Source organism: Scatophagus argus, chromosome 23 (assembly GCF_020382885.2).
Source record: "Scatophagus argus isolate fScaArg1 chromosome 23, fScaArg1.pri, whole genome shotgun sequence".
NCBI classification, from domain to species: Eukaryota; Metazoa; Chordata; class Actinopteri; family Scatophagidae; genus Scatophagus; species Scatophagus argus.
In genome coordinates, this window is record NC_058515.1 from 2,587,223 (window position 1) to 2,599,966 (window position 12,744).

General features: G+C 38.7%; 1 protein-coding gene across 3 annotated transcripts in view; it reads right to left on the reverse strand.

Annotated features, from left to right (window-relative positions):
• sorcs2 (sortilin-related VPS10 domain containing receptor 2) overlaps positions 1–12,744 on the reverse strand; it is a 277,555-nt gene that overhangs the window by 50,989 nt on the left and 213,822 nt on the right. For all 3 annotated transcript variants that reach the window (XM_046381208.1, XM_046381206.1, XM_046381207.1), the window contains exons 6-7: positions 3,281–3,445; positions 1–54 (exon numbers count right to left, since the gene is read on the reverse strand). The exon at positions 1–54 is cut by the window's left edge and continues 44 nt beyond it. In XM_046381208.1, the coding sequence (XP_046237164.1) occupies positions 1–54; positions 3,281–3,445 (219 nt within the window). The remainder of the gene's footprint in view (positions 55–3,280; positions 3,446–12,744) is intronic.

The window sequence follows — 12,744 nt, forward strand, 5'->3', positions numbered from 1 at the left end:
TACCCGCTCCTGAAGCAAAGTCCACTTGCGGCCCAGGTCTGTTGAAACAAAGAGCTGGACACAAAAAATTAGAAAAGAATTAGACAGAGAAAGGCATACTCAAAGCTTGTAGCATTAAATTATAAAGCCAAACGCGAGCCATATTACCAGCCATATCCTTTACAATAGAGGATCAATTGAGAGCCTATTTAGAAGAAAAAAGTTTATCCAATCAGGCTACTGAATTACATGGTTCACCAGGTTAAGACTGAGCTCAATTAATTATTAATCACAGCAGGTTTTGTGTCTGAGTGTGTGTGCCTAATATTTTATGAGCAGTGTTTGTGTAGTAGTGTGTGTCTGTGTGTGTGTATTTCCAGAGCTTCTACAGCATTGATCGCACCCATAATGAAAGTCTATTGATTGCTACCCATGAGGTATCCCTGATGTCTGTAAAGCAGAGAAAAGGATTTCACCACATAAACTTCCTCCTCTGCTACACAAAAACACAAAAATACAGGTTTAGAAACTGCAAGACTTGCTCAATGACTGCCATTGACGGGGGTTTAGTTGCTCATACTGTGTGTATATATATATATATACTGCTCATCTCAACCATCCTCAGATTCATCGGAATATATGAGTCATCATCAGACTCTTTCATAAGTACATTTCAAATGCATATTTCTAGCTGTGAAAACCCAGCCTCAGCTGACCTCGATAGAAACCTCACACACCTTCTAAATTCATACATGTCATCACGTGTCCTCCCACCATCCTCTAGCTAAATGAGCTTTTTGTTCTGTTTGAATAGATTCCTCGCTTCCGTCTGCAGTCTGCCCATATGGAACAGATTAAAACCTAATTGAATTTCCCGTTTAATTATGTGTAAATTATTAAAGTTGAGGAGGACTTGAGCTGACTCAAACTTATGAACTATTGGACTTAACGTTCCACCTCGATATCTCTAAGACCATTTCCATTTCACAGTTAACTATTCAATTAGGAGGTATGTGTGTATGTGAATGCATTTGAGAAAGCAGACCTCTTTGCATTCAGAGCTGTAACACACTGAATGTCAGTTAAATGTTTAATTTAACTTATATTCTAAACCCAAACATACTTTTATGATTATTTTATTTATTGGTAATTTGTTGTTTTGGTTGTATTCACATCTCTCTGACATTTAATGTCATGGAGTGATAGAAAACAAAGGAATGGGGAGTGAACAATGTTTCCTGTTGGGATTTTAAACATGGACTTTGTGCCTTTTTTGTTTGTTTGACACCATAAGAAGATTTCATCATTCTGCTGGTTTCCAAATTTTGCCTTTGGTTTCCTATAATAAGAATAACCTAGAAAAAGAAAACACTTCATAACTAACAAACCTCATAGAAATTGCACAGTAATTGCATGAGAGAATCAGTCATAATGAAAGATGCAAAACAGAAATAATAATAAAATAATAGTAAAACATTACATAAAATAAACAAACATGTAAATAAATTCCAACTGGATATTCCAACTGGACATTTCTGGATACTTAAGATTAAGGCTTCTTGGTATATATATATAATGTTTATATGTGTATATATATATGTAATGTAATCCCATCCATAATTATATATAATTATAATATAAATTATAATCCAAATAAGGTGAGCTGGATCTTAGTGAGAATAGACAGCTGAAGGTTAGACACACGGGCAAGACACAATATACATTTAATTATATAAACAAACAAAGATCCCACAAGAAATTATCCAACAATTTCAGTGCATAATAACTGAATTCACACAGCTGTATTGGAGGAGGAATTCTCTCTGGAACAGAATTACAGAGTGAACCAAATCGCTCCACCACGCCAGTGACAATCTGTAAGATTGTAAAATTGTAAAACATTGTTATGGTTAAAGAAGCCAACAACATCAGTGTATTGCTAGCAAAATGATTGTGCTAATTGTATGTGATTACCATAAAACAAAACAAAAAACAAACAAACAAACAGTGCTGTAGGTTATAAGTTGCTTCTGCCTCACACCGGTGGGGATTGTTTAGTACATGATTTAATGGTTGCTGAAGTAGTGAAATATGTCTGGCTTGTTGCTTGAAAGCATCAAATATTTCACAAGAAGAAGAGAAACATTTTTTATATATTATATCTGTTCTATCTATGAGCCCTAAGCCCTTAGGACCCCTTGACTGGACATTAAACCACTTCCGTAAAACAGTTGAATGCAATTTGAAGGCTGGCATGTGTCTGACAGTTAGTTTTATAACCCAAACAAGAATATTCCTTGATGAGCTCTTCTTCTGTCCAGTGCTGTAAGTTTGAAGGTCTCACTGAATCATCTCAATGCTTTGTGGCAACAAGTACTTCTAACACATTAAAAACACAGACATTTTTTTCCCTTTTAGATCAGATGTCCAAAGCACAGTGAGAGTCAATCACTTATTAGTTAGTTTGTAAGGTGTAACTAGTACAGGAAACATACTTTATATGATTATATGATCTGTGTAAAATATGTCACTTTATGTGCTTGTGATGAAGGAAAATCCTCACAGTGGGAGCTCATTAATGTTTTATAAATAGTTCTCTTCCTTTTGTGATTAAAAACAATGATCTGAAGCTCAGTTTTGTGTCTGTTCTGTAAACAGTTTTTTTTTTAAATAAATAATAAATATAGCAACTTAAAATGTAGATAATTTAGTTGGTTGAACAGATACAGATAATGGTGCAGCCTCTCATTTCTATTACTTAATGTGCAGAAATTAATTAAACTTTTCCTGTCTGTCAGCTACAGAAAATTACAAGGTGCCCTGGTACATGAGCAGTAAATTAGCCAAACTGAATTGGAAAAGGAAGACTAATAGTGAAATTATTACTTGAACTCTCCACTGTAGTGTACAAGTATACAGACACAAAGTGAATGTTCTGTATACAAAAGCAATGAGTATTTGTTGCATCTAAATCCAAACCTTTTTTTCCTCGTTCCAGTTAAAATATTTCAAAGACCTTCTTCATGTTTTCAATATGAAATGCAATATCAAAGTGTGTGCATGTATTTTGGATGTGGCCACTCTTTGCCCTACAGCTGCAATGTTGAATCATACATCAGGTTTTTCTTTAAGGTTTGTGTTCTGCTGGTACATATGAAAATGTAAATTTAATGCACTGCAGCACTGACAGCAGAGACATCTTGTTGCCATAACATCACTGCTGTATTCTTGTTCGTTCATTTGGCAACATAAGTTGTTCTATTTATTTATTTTGATGTTTCTGCAATGCGGTGACACCCACCCTGCCCTCCTTGCAGTAGGCCAGGAGCTTGTCTTCTTCCTTGGGGTGGAAGACGAGCGTGTCTGGAGTGAAGGAGATGGATTGTCGCTGGAAGGAGGAACCTTCGTCTGTGCTGATGAACAGCATCTGATCCCTCTCGTTTATGGATGAACCCACCAGCACTACCTGACAGAAAGAGACAGACGGGGAAAGGAAGAAAACAGAGGTCAATGGTGAAACAGTCAAAGGGTAATGTCCTGCAACATATTCATGGCTCAGTCAGCAGTCTGTAGGTAGATGCAAAGAGGCTTCTCATATCAATACTTGTGCTTATTAATTTCCCCTGTTTGCACTGGAAAACTGATGAATACAGATGCATGCATGGTCATGCACACTCATTTATTCAAGGCCATTCTCTGGGCCACAAGAACTTTCCATCAACCTTACACGCTGCTAAGACCGATGAGACACTCTATTGATGATCTATTCAGAGTTTTATAGCTCATAAAGTGAAAGCATTAAGCACAGGGCACACCCAGACCTGGCAACCCACCAATCACAATTATTTCCTGGACACCCAGACACAGTAAGTCTGATCAATAAGAACTAATGAAGTGGTCAGGTTCTTCGGGACTTTGTGCGAGGTGTTCATCATCATCACAGTGATATTTGCACGCTGACTTTACTGACAATATTTGTTATTGTATAGTAACCTTTTCAGCCACATAGTGAAAGTCATTCACTGAGCTGAATTCTTCCTAAACATCTGATTCACTGTCGCCAAGGTTTTAGATTCATGGATTCACAGCATTAAAGACACACAAGGTTTATAAAAGGAAAGCGCATCTTGTAATGATTATTTAGTTTTGAACAAATGAGTGTGCAAGCAAATAAATATACTCACAGAATAGACATTATCTAACCAGTGTTTATCCTTTTTTCCCTATTTTTATTATCATATGGACTCTTATGCTTTCTTTTATTCACACAAAAAAAAATTCAATACATTACTCTATGAATATCTAGCTGTGTCAGAAGCTCGATGAGTTTGCTATTGCTTGTCAAAGGTGAAATAGCTGCTAGTGGGGTGAATTCAGGACAACTGTGTTCAGAGAAGACAGGACAGGCATTATCTTTGTGTGCTTATGCCTGAAATCCAGGGTGAAGCATCACTTAACATAAACAGCCACAGTTTCTCAGTCGGCTTTTTACTATGAGCAACAGTGAACAGAAAAACATCGTACCAAAGTTCAAGTACGGTTATTTAACATGAGAAATTTCTATATTTCTGTTTCTGTCTGCTCCCTTCTCATTACTTTCAGGGACAGAGTTTTTATTAGGAGTTTTGATAATTTTTTTTGCACAGTTGCAGATTCTAAAGGAGGGAAACTTGACAGAACAATTAAGCATTAAGTCATTTGGTGTTTGGTAATTTAATTATGCACTAAATTAGTTTGGGAAATGCACCACTGGTAGGTGATGGTTAAGCCTCCAGGAGAAGTGGAGTCATAAAGTCAGAAGAGCAAGAGAGAAGAGGCACACAGGACTGTGCAATTCTCTCAACATTAAAGTCTGTCTTGATATTTATTTAGTCTGTATTTGAACTTGGGATGAGCCCACAGTGGTTGCTGCTGACAGCCAAGTAGATCCATTACAAAGTTTATGGTTCAGTCTCTTGCTCAAGGGCACCTGGGGAGTATTTGCTCAGAGTTTTTCCCCAAAGGATTTAGGGATTTAATACACAGTTCTTCAGTCATGATCCTGCATTCTAAACTCTACATTGGTACTGTTCATAACTGAGTAATGACAAGAAGTCTGAAATAGCTGCTGGAAGGCAATGGAGCATTTATTTACATGTCAAAACAGAAGAATCTTTGGATTCCACTGTATGAACCATTGAGAGGTTCCTCACATTAATGTCTCACTATGGTTTCTCTTCATGTCCCTGTAAGGCAGAACCATCAGTCAGGTCAGTCTGCCTCTGCCAACATGTTTCTATTTAAAGGACATCACTCAGTTTAACCTAGTTGAGCTCTGACAGCTGGACATCCTCAGGACACACACACACACAGGCCGCCTACAAACACATCACATCACCAAACATGTACAGTGAGATTTAAAATATCTGGTGAAAAAAATTATGTTTATTCATGCAGCATGAATGTGTGCATATACTGCGTATGTTGGCTCTTGAAAATTTAAACCTTATGAATATTAAGATGTTACTCAGGGATATAAAACCATGTAAGCCCTTTTATGTGACCCACTGACCTGAAACAGTCTGAAATAGTTGCAGGGCTCACAACTGTTTCTGAATTTGACAATGCAAATGTTATACTGCACTGTGTTGAACACACTCAGAAAAACCCACTGAAGCTGCTGTGCATTGTTCTTTGTAAGGGGGAAGGTTAACCAGGTGAGCATCTGCCAAGTCAATGTGTTAGAACGTGTAGAACTTAAAGTGGGTCAATTGACAGTTTAAAGCCAAGACGTGTCACCGCTCATCCAAAAGGTTTCATCAAGTTCTGATTAACTTGCAGGGTCATAGGTGTTAAACCTACAGGCTAGATGGTAGACCCGACCAGCCAATATGTGACTGAAAAGGGGTTGAATGGGCCGTTGTCCCACACAGCCATCATGTGACTCATTAGAGTCTCATGTGACCAGAAGTGAATGACTCGCCTGCTCCCCACAGCCAGAGTGTGGCTTGCCAATTGGGTCGTCAACCCACCCTTTCATCATGTAAGGGTCACATGGATCATGGGGGGAATGAGGTGTAAGTCTCCTGGTGGAGGGATCTCAAGGCTCTGTTGAGGGAAGGTTGCTCTAGGTGGACATAGATGGCTTCCTTCACCCCTCTCAAACCATCTGTCTTCCCTGTCCAAGATGTGAACATTATTGTCCTCAAATGAGTGTCCCTTCTCCTTAAGATGTAGATGGACAGCAGAATCCTGGGAAGTGGGGTTCGCCCTCCTGAGTTGGGTCATGCGCTTGTGGAGTTGTTGTTTGGTTCCCCCTGATGTACAGTTCATTGCAGTTCTCATTACACTGGACCGTATATACAAGTTGCTTGGTTTAGCTTTAAGAGTTTTGTCCTTGGGATGAGCTGGTTTCTGTGTGAGAGTGTTGATGACTAAGAATCTACCCAGACATGTCTGTTAGTCTTCATACAATAAACAAGCTTTTGCACCACTTCTTCTTTTCAGATCCCTTACAAATGCTCTTTAAAAGGTCCAGATGTTAATGTCTGGGCTGAAAAAACTTAAATTTGAATTTATATGAAACCCCGAATCTCAGAGAGGGAATGATTGACTGTTTGCTGTGTGCCCTCTGCACCAATGATTATCTTCTAAGATTGTCTCATTTTAATAGTTCTGACAGCCAGAATCTCACAATGAAGAAGCAAAGACTTGACAAGAATCACAACAAATGGTTGAAATATAATTTTGTGCGGTACAATTTTTCTTCACTTCTTGTCTTATACCTTCTTGCAACTTCTCAGATTTACACAATGAACCCACAGTATAAAAAGGAGTATAGGTCAAAATGAACTACAGTATTGGTTTATCTTCCACCCAGAGGTTAGGAATACTTTGATCAGGTGAATATAAAGGTCCTTTATTGATCTCAGCCATGGAAGTTATTAAAAACATTCATAACAGCCACCTCACGTTGTAATGGGACTTGCCAACAAGTGGCACTCTTCTCAAACTGTATGCATGTGAGCAAGCTTTGGAGTCTTCATACTAAAGGTGAAACTGAGTTTAACACATAAGTACTGTGAATTTTTTGGGGAAGCCACTGTACAAAAAAAAAAGTAGCAGGGGAGGGAAAACAGACTCTCAGATTCATGTTGCACAAGTTATGATACCCCACATTCAGAAGACTTTGATTCATTCTTCCTCAGTAATCATTTCCTCTGAGTAATAACAAGCTTTGGGAAGAACAGTGCTGCTATTGTGCGCAGCAGATAAAAGCAGACTGTAAACTTCCTGTGTCTGCTCTGGAGACTATGGGGATGTGACACGTTACGGGCACTGATAGAAACGAAACTCAGCTCTTTTTTTGTTTTTTGGGGCTTATACAACAGTGAGGCTTTGACGAGAGCGCAGCGAATCTGTGTGACGTTTGACAATCTTTCGACCACAGTCAATCTGACAGAGGAAGCTGATCACTAAAGACACCCAAGCCCTGCTGTGTTGATACACATCAGAGGGTATCAGTCCCATAATCTATTATAAAACAACACAATCTACTTAGAAGCTTAGGATGGCTTATGGAGGAGTGCTGGCGTGCGGTTGCAGCATGAACAGCATGGATAAGAATGCTTGTGGACATTATCTCTGCGTTTCATGTCACAACTTTGAACAGTTAAAGGGTTTTAATGCTGTGAGCTGATAAAAGCTCTACATGTCTTGGGAACTGAGAAAGCTTGTACATGATACACACACATGCATAAGTGGTAGCAGCAAGTCAAACACACCTGGGGAGTATGAAATATGAACTCTCATGTTTACACACAGATGATAGAGGAGGCATAAGGTGTGCCTGTTGAGCTGTTGATGCCTCGTAGCATACATCATATACCATACACATCAGGTTTTGAAAAGGTCTTGAAGGGTAGTGTTTGCTTATTACAACTTGGGTCAAGTATTAACAATTCTTAATAAGTACTCAGTCATCAAGTCACGTTGTACATCATTTTTCTGTACCAAGCCAATGGCTTGCAAATGTTACATGGTCTGGTATTGGCCCATAGCCTTGGCAATAGAAACCTTGTTTATAACCTGTGGGATCATCTTAACGCTAGCGGCCATGTTCCTAGATCAATGGTAATAGCAGGAAAATGTACAGGAGTAAGTGATTACGGTAAATATAACCAGCGCTGTGCATGTGTTACAGGCCTCACACTGTGGTAGTGCTGATACTATTAACAGATGTGGTGTTCTTTTTATGACAGGATGAGGAGAAGAGACGGAGAGATGTTTGTTTTCATTAGGCAGGCTCTTCTCTGTATTTATTTACAGTATTCACTTAAATAGTAACTAAACTCCTAAACCACTTTTTTCTGCTTAAAATCAATTTAAATAGATATTTAGTAGTGTTACTGAATAATTCAGGCCCAGTTCTTCACATTTTAGCAGAAAATATTTGAATTTTCCTTTTTGTGTTATAGTGACTGCTCTCTACAGGTTGAAATCCGGCTATTACACCTGAATTTGGTGAGTGACTGAGGCAGGTGACACTACCAGAACTGTTAATACTCACATCAGATTCATCAAATCAATGTCATACAGGTTTTAAAAGTCCTTACGGATGTTTTATGATATATTTCACTCATTACTAACCTGTTTATAATGGAATGAAAAGAAAAAAACAAAGAGGCGCTTGTTTCTGTTAGGCAGACTCTTCTCTGTATGAGAGTAAAAGAACAGCGTAGCCCCTGCACAACTAGTGCACCTGGGTCCCCCTTCTGGCCAAGCTAAAGCATTGTGTCATAGAAGTATACAAATATTATCCAGTGTGGTATCATACAGTAAATACTCGGAACATTAAATGATCTTTAACACAAAAACACACAAAAAGATACCTCTATACAATTGTGACGATACATTTGTAGACGTTAATGAAATGCCTGTGCTTCTCCTGCAATGACAAGACAAAATTGTCTGTTGTGGAAAAAATAGCTGGGTGAGTACATGTTGTTATGACTGATTGAGAGGTGAAAAGGTCCAAGATGTAATAAATCATAATCACCTTTGTTTTCTCTTTGGCACATAAACACACTCATACACATGCATACCGGTAGCTGTTTGCAGTAAGTGGCATCCAGGGCAATTGCTTTCCACTCAATTACATATGTAAATTACTTGGGTTCTGGTTTCTACCAGGAGGGAAGACCCCATGTGATGGCAACTCACTGAGCCGTGGTCTGTTGGGAATTAAGACTTACGAGAGCAGAGCAGCATGGAAGCTCAGAGGACAGCACCAAACAGCATAACAAGTTGTTTGATAATTAGATGGCAAGTTGTCATGCACTTTCTAGGGACTGGCCTCAAACTTCAATACTTTTTAGTCCCATCTGATGTGTCTGTAGGATCAAGTGTTAAAACTATCACCAACCGATACATGGCATAGAAAGTCAGGTAAGCTTTGAGGAATTGCCTTTTGTTTAATTTTTGTTTTTTTTATCAGATTACTTCTGATTCAAGTCACAACTTTTGCCAACAGGAGACCATTGTTGGATCTTCTTTATCAGTTGTTGCACAAGGATCTTCTTCGAGTCTGAACTGACAATCAAAAACTTGTCGGATCAAAATTTTGTTTATTCATTCATAAAATGTAGTTGTTGCGGTCAATGAAGAGTGATTGCTATGGTTTGCATAAGGGCCAGACTATAACAGAATAGAGACTCAGGAGACCCTAAATAAAGTCTGGCAGGTTTTTTACAGCCAAGAGGCTTTTGTCACTCTCATATAGTACAATAAAATTTGAAGAAATGTTTTATTGTTTCTGAGGATCAGTAATGAATGGTGTACTTCTAGTAAGACAGAAATTGCATACTATGGAATACATACCCAATATGTGTGTTGTCATTCAACATATTTTTGTGCGAATAAACCACGGTATATACCTTTTCAGGTTTACTGTTCAACACGTATCACCTCACTTCCTGAGAGCCTCCTTGCTGGTTGGAGACTTATAACTACAGTAACTCGTGCCAACAAAGATGCTAGACCCGCCCTGCCAATATGTGACATCTGTCTTCCCTGTCCAAGATGTGAACTTAATTGTCCTCAAATGAATGTCCCTTCTCCTTAAGATGTAGATCGACAGCAGAATCTAACCATGACAACGGCAGAGATCCAACAAAGATTGTAGAAGAAGTGGCTGCTATGAAGAAATCCTGCCAATGACTGGAAAAGGCTGGATTGAAGGACAGCACAGAAGCTGGGCACTACCACACCAAAAAGCTGTATAAAGATACCCTTGAGACAATTCAGCACAAAACAGCAGGGTGTAAGATGCAGGCAGGAACAGCATACATGGAACACCGTAACCAAGTGGCTGGGATAGTATACAGGAACAACTGCGCTGAGTAAGGGCTAGAAGTCCCAAGGTCAGAATGGAAGACACCTCCCGAGGTGGTTGAGAACGACCACGCTAAGATCCTGTGGGACTGACGAAATGGTATTGGTGAACCAGTTGGACTTTGTGGTGGTCGACAAACAACAGAAGAAGGCAGTGGTGATAAATGTAACAATCCCAAACGGCAGCAACTTCAAGAAAAACGAACATGAGAAGCTCAAAAAATAAAGGGCAAAAACAAGAGCTGGAAAACATGTGGCGAGTAAACGCAACAGTGGTGCCAGTGATAACTGGGGCACCGGGAACTGTGATCTCCAAACTGGAAAAGTGGCTCCAGCAGATACAGGTACAATGTCGATGGTCTCTGTCCAGAAGAGCTCAGTCGTATAGGAACAGAGGAGATACTGCACAGAACCCTCAAACTCCCAGGCCCCTGGTAGAGGACCTGAGCTTGAGGAAGATTTTTTTTTTATATATAGTGGTCTCATATTTAGTTGTCCAACTTTCTTATTAAAAATATCATTGGCGGTGGCAAGACAATTCCACTTGTTTCCATTGAAGTCCATCTATTATCAATATTTTCATTCAAGTCAGACTGAGTCTACAATCAACAAAATGTCACTGGATTAAGTTAATCCTTGAAGCAAGTTGATGGAAACAACACAAATTGTCTCCACTCTCCACTTTTTCCCTGTGTGTTCAATAAAACATAGATTTTAAGACAAAATAGAAGTCTGAACAACTTGTACAGAAGTTCTGCTCCACTGCACCACCATCACCTCACACTCACATTACACTTTGGTTGAAATGGAGAATCAGGGAAGCAAACATGGGCGACATACTGTCTTGCAAGGCGTGGGGATGACAGGTTCGAAAGTGTTTTCCCCCACCTTGGCTTCAACTCAAGTCCATTAGCTGCTAGCTTGTGAATTATACATATTAGCTTCATCCCCAGCTTCTGAACATGAACTCCAGTGGATGTGGCTGGCAAACACAGCTGAGACAAATCCCACATCTTGGCTCAAGATCAGAGGAAAATGATCATACGCACACATACCATAAATAGAGTCAACTTTTACACATGACCCCAAGTCAGAATTAAACATTTAGCATGTTTTTGTGAGAAAGCACACATGCATCCTGGTGCAAACACGTGTGAAGAAAGACACTTAAGTAAAAACACTCAAAAGACAAACATGTTCCTATGTGCAGAAGCCTATTTGTTGATGACACTTTTCTAATTCCCGAGTGTCTTAAAGAAAATCACTTCAATCACCATAACATTTTGTTCTTGTGTGTAATTTCATGTCAGTGAAGCATATTTGGTGAAGGAAAGGGAAAAAAAAGAGACAGAAATGGAGAGTGTGTGGCAAAGCTGAGACTGACAGTGTGGCCACCATGAAGTGTGTGTTTTTATGTGTATGTGGTATATCACTGTGTGTCCTAGTTTCAGCCCTGTTATCCGTTAGCTGCTCTCTCCATCTGAGGTCTGCCAGAGCAGAGAGATTGATACACTTTCCTCTCTTTCTCTTTCTGGTTTTTATTATTTTATTTTATTTTTTGCCTCATCCTCTCTTCTTTAGCGACTTTTCCCGCCATCTGTTAAGTACATTTCAAATACATTTTTAAAAATGAACTTAAAAATCAAATGCAGATTAGATGCATTCGGTTTAACAGGGCTAAATCAAATACATGTTTCTGAACATCAAACAACTAAATACAATAAGTTGTCTGCCCTACAAAGATAATTAGCTCAGAATAAACAAATTTTTAGGGACAATATTTTACCCCCAAATATAACAGTCTCAGGGTTGACATAAAAGCTAGAAAATACAGATGTTACTCTCCACCTCCACCGCCTTATGGCAGCTAGAAAACAAATACTTTAAATTGTCAAACTATCTCAATGAATCTGTGATTGAGTGTGAAAGTTCAGTGTGGTTGCTGGAAACAGTAGTTTTAACTCACTCATTACTAACATGTGAGTGGGTTACTTGAGTCGCCAAATTTGTATTTTTTTTTTTCAACTGCAGAATTGAAAATGGTAACATTACAGGTAACAAAGGTGTTTCCCACACTGTAAATCCTAACATCAAGCTTAATCAGAAATACTAAGTGCATCGAACTCAGTTTTTAACAACTTGTCAACAGAAACAGAGTGTCAGGAGAGAATTTTGAATTATTTTTTTTTTTAAAAATGACTTTATGTTTAAGAGAGAAAAAAGTTTGATGAAACTTAACTCTTTATTAAGTTAACAAGTTAATTATTTTGGGGTGCTTTCTTGCTGGGTGTACGAGCAGCAAGAATGTTCCTGCTTCTATGTTGAGTCAGCTATTGCAGCTATTCTTGAGATTGCAATATGTAAGTCTTGTCTTGTAGTTCCATACAAAACAAG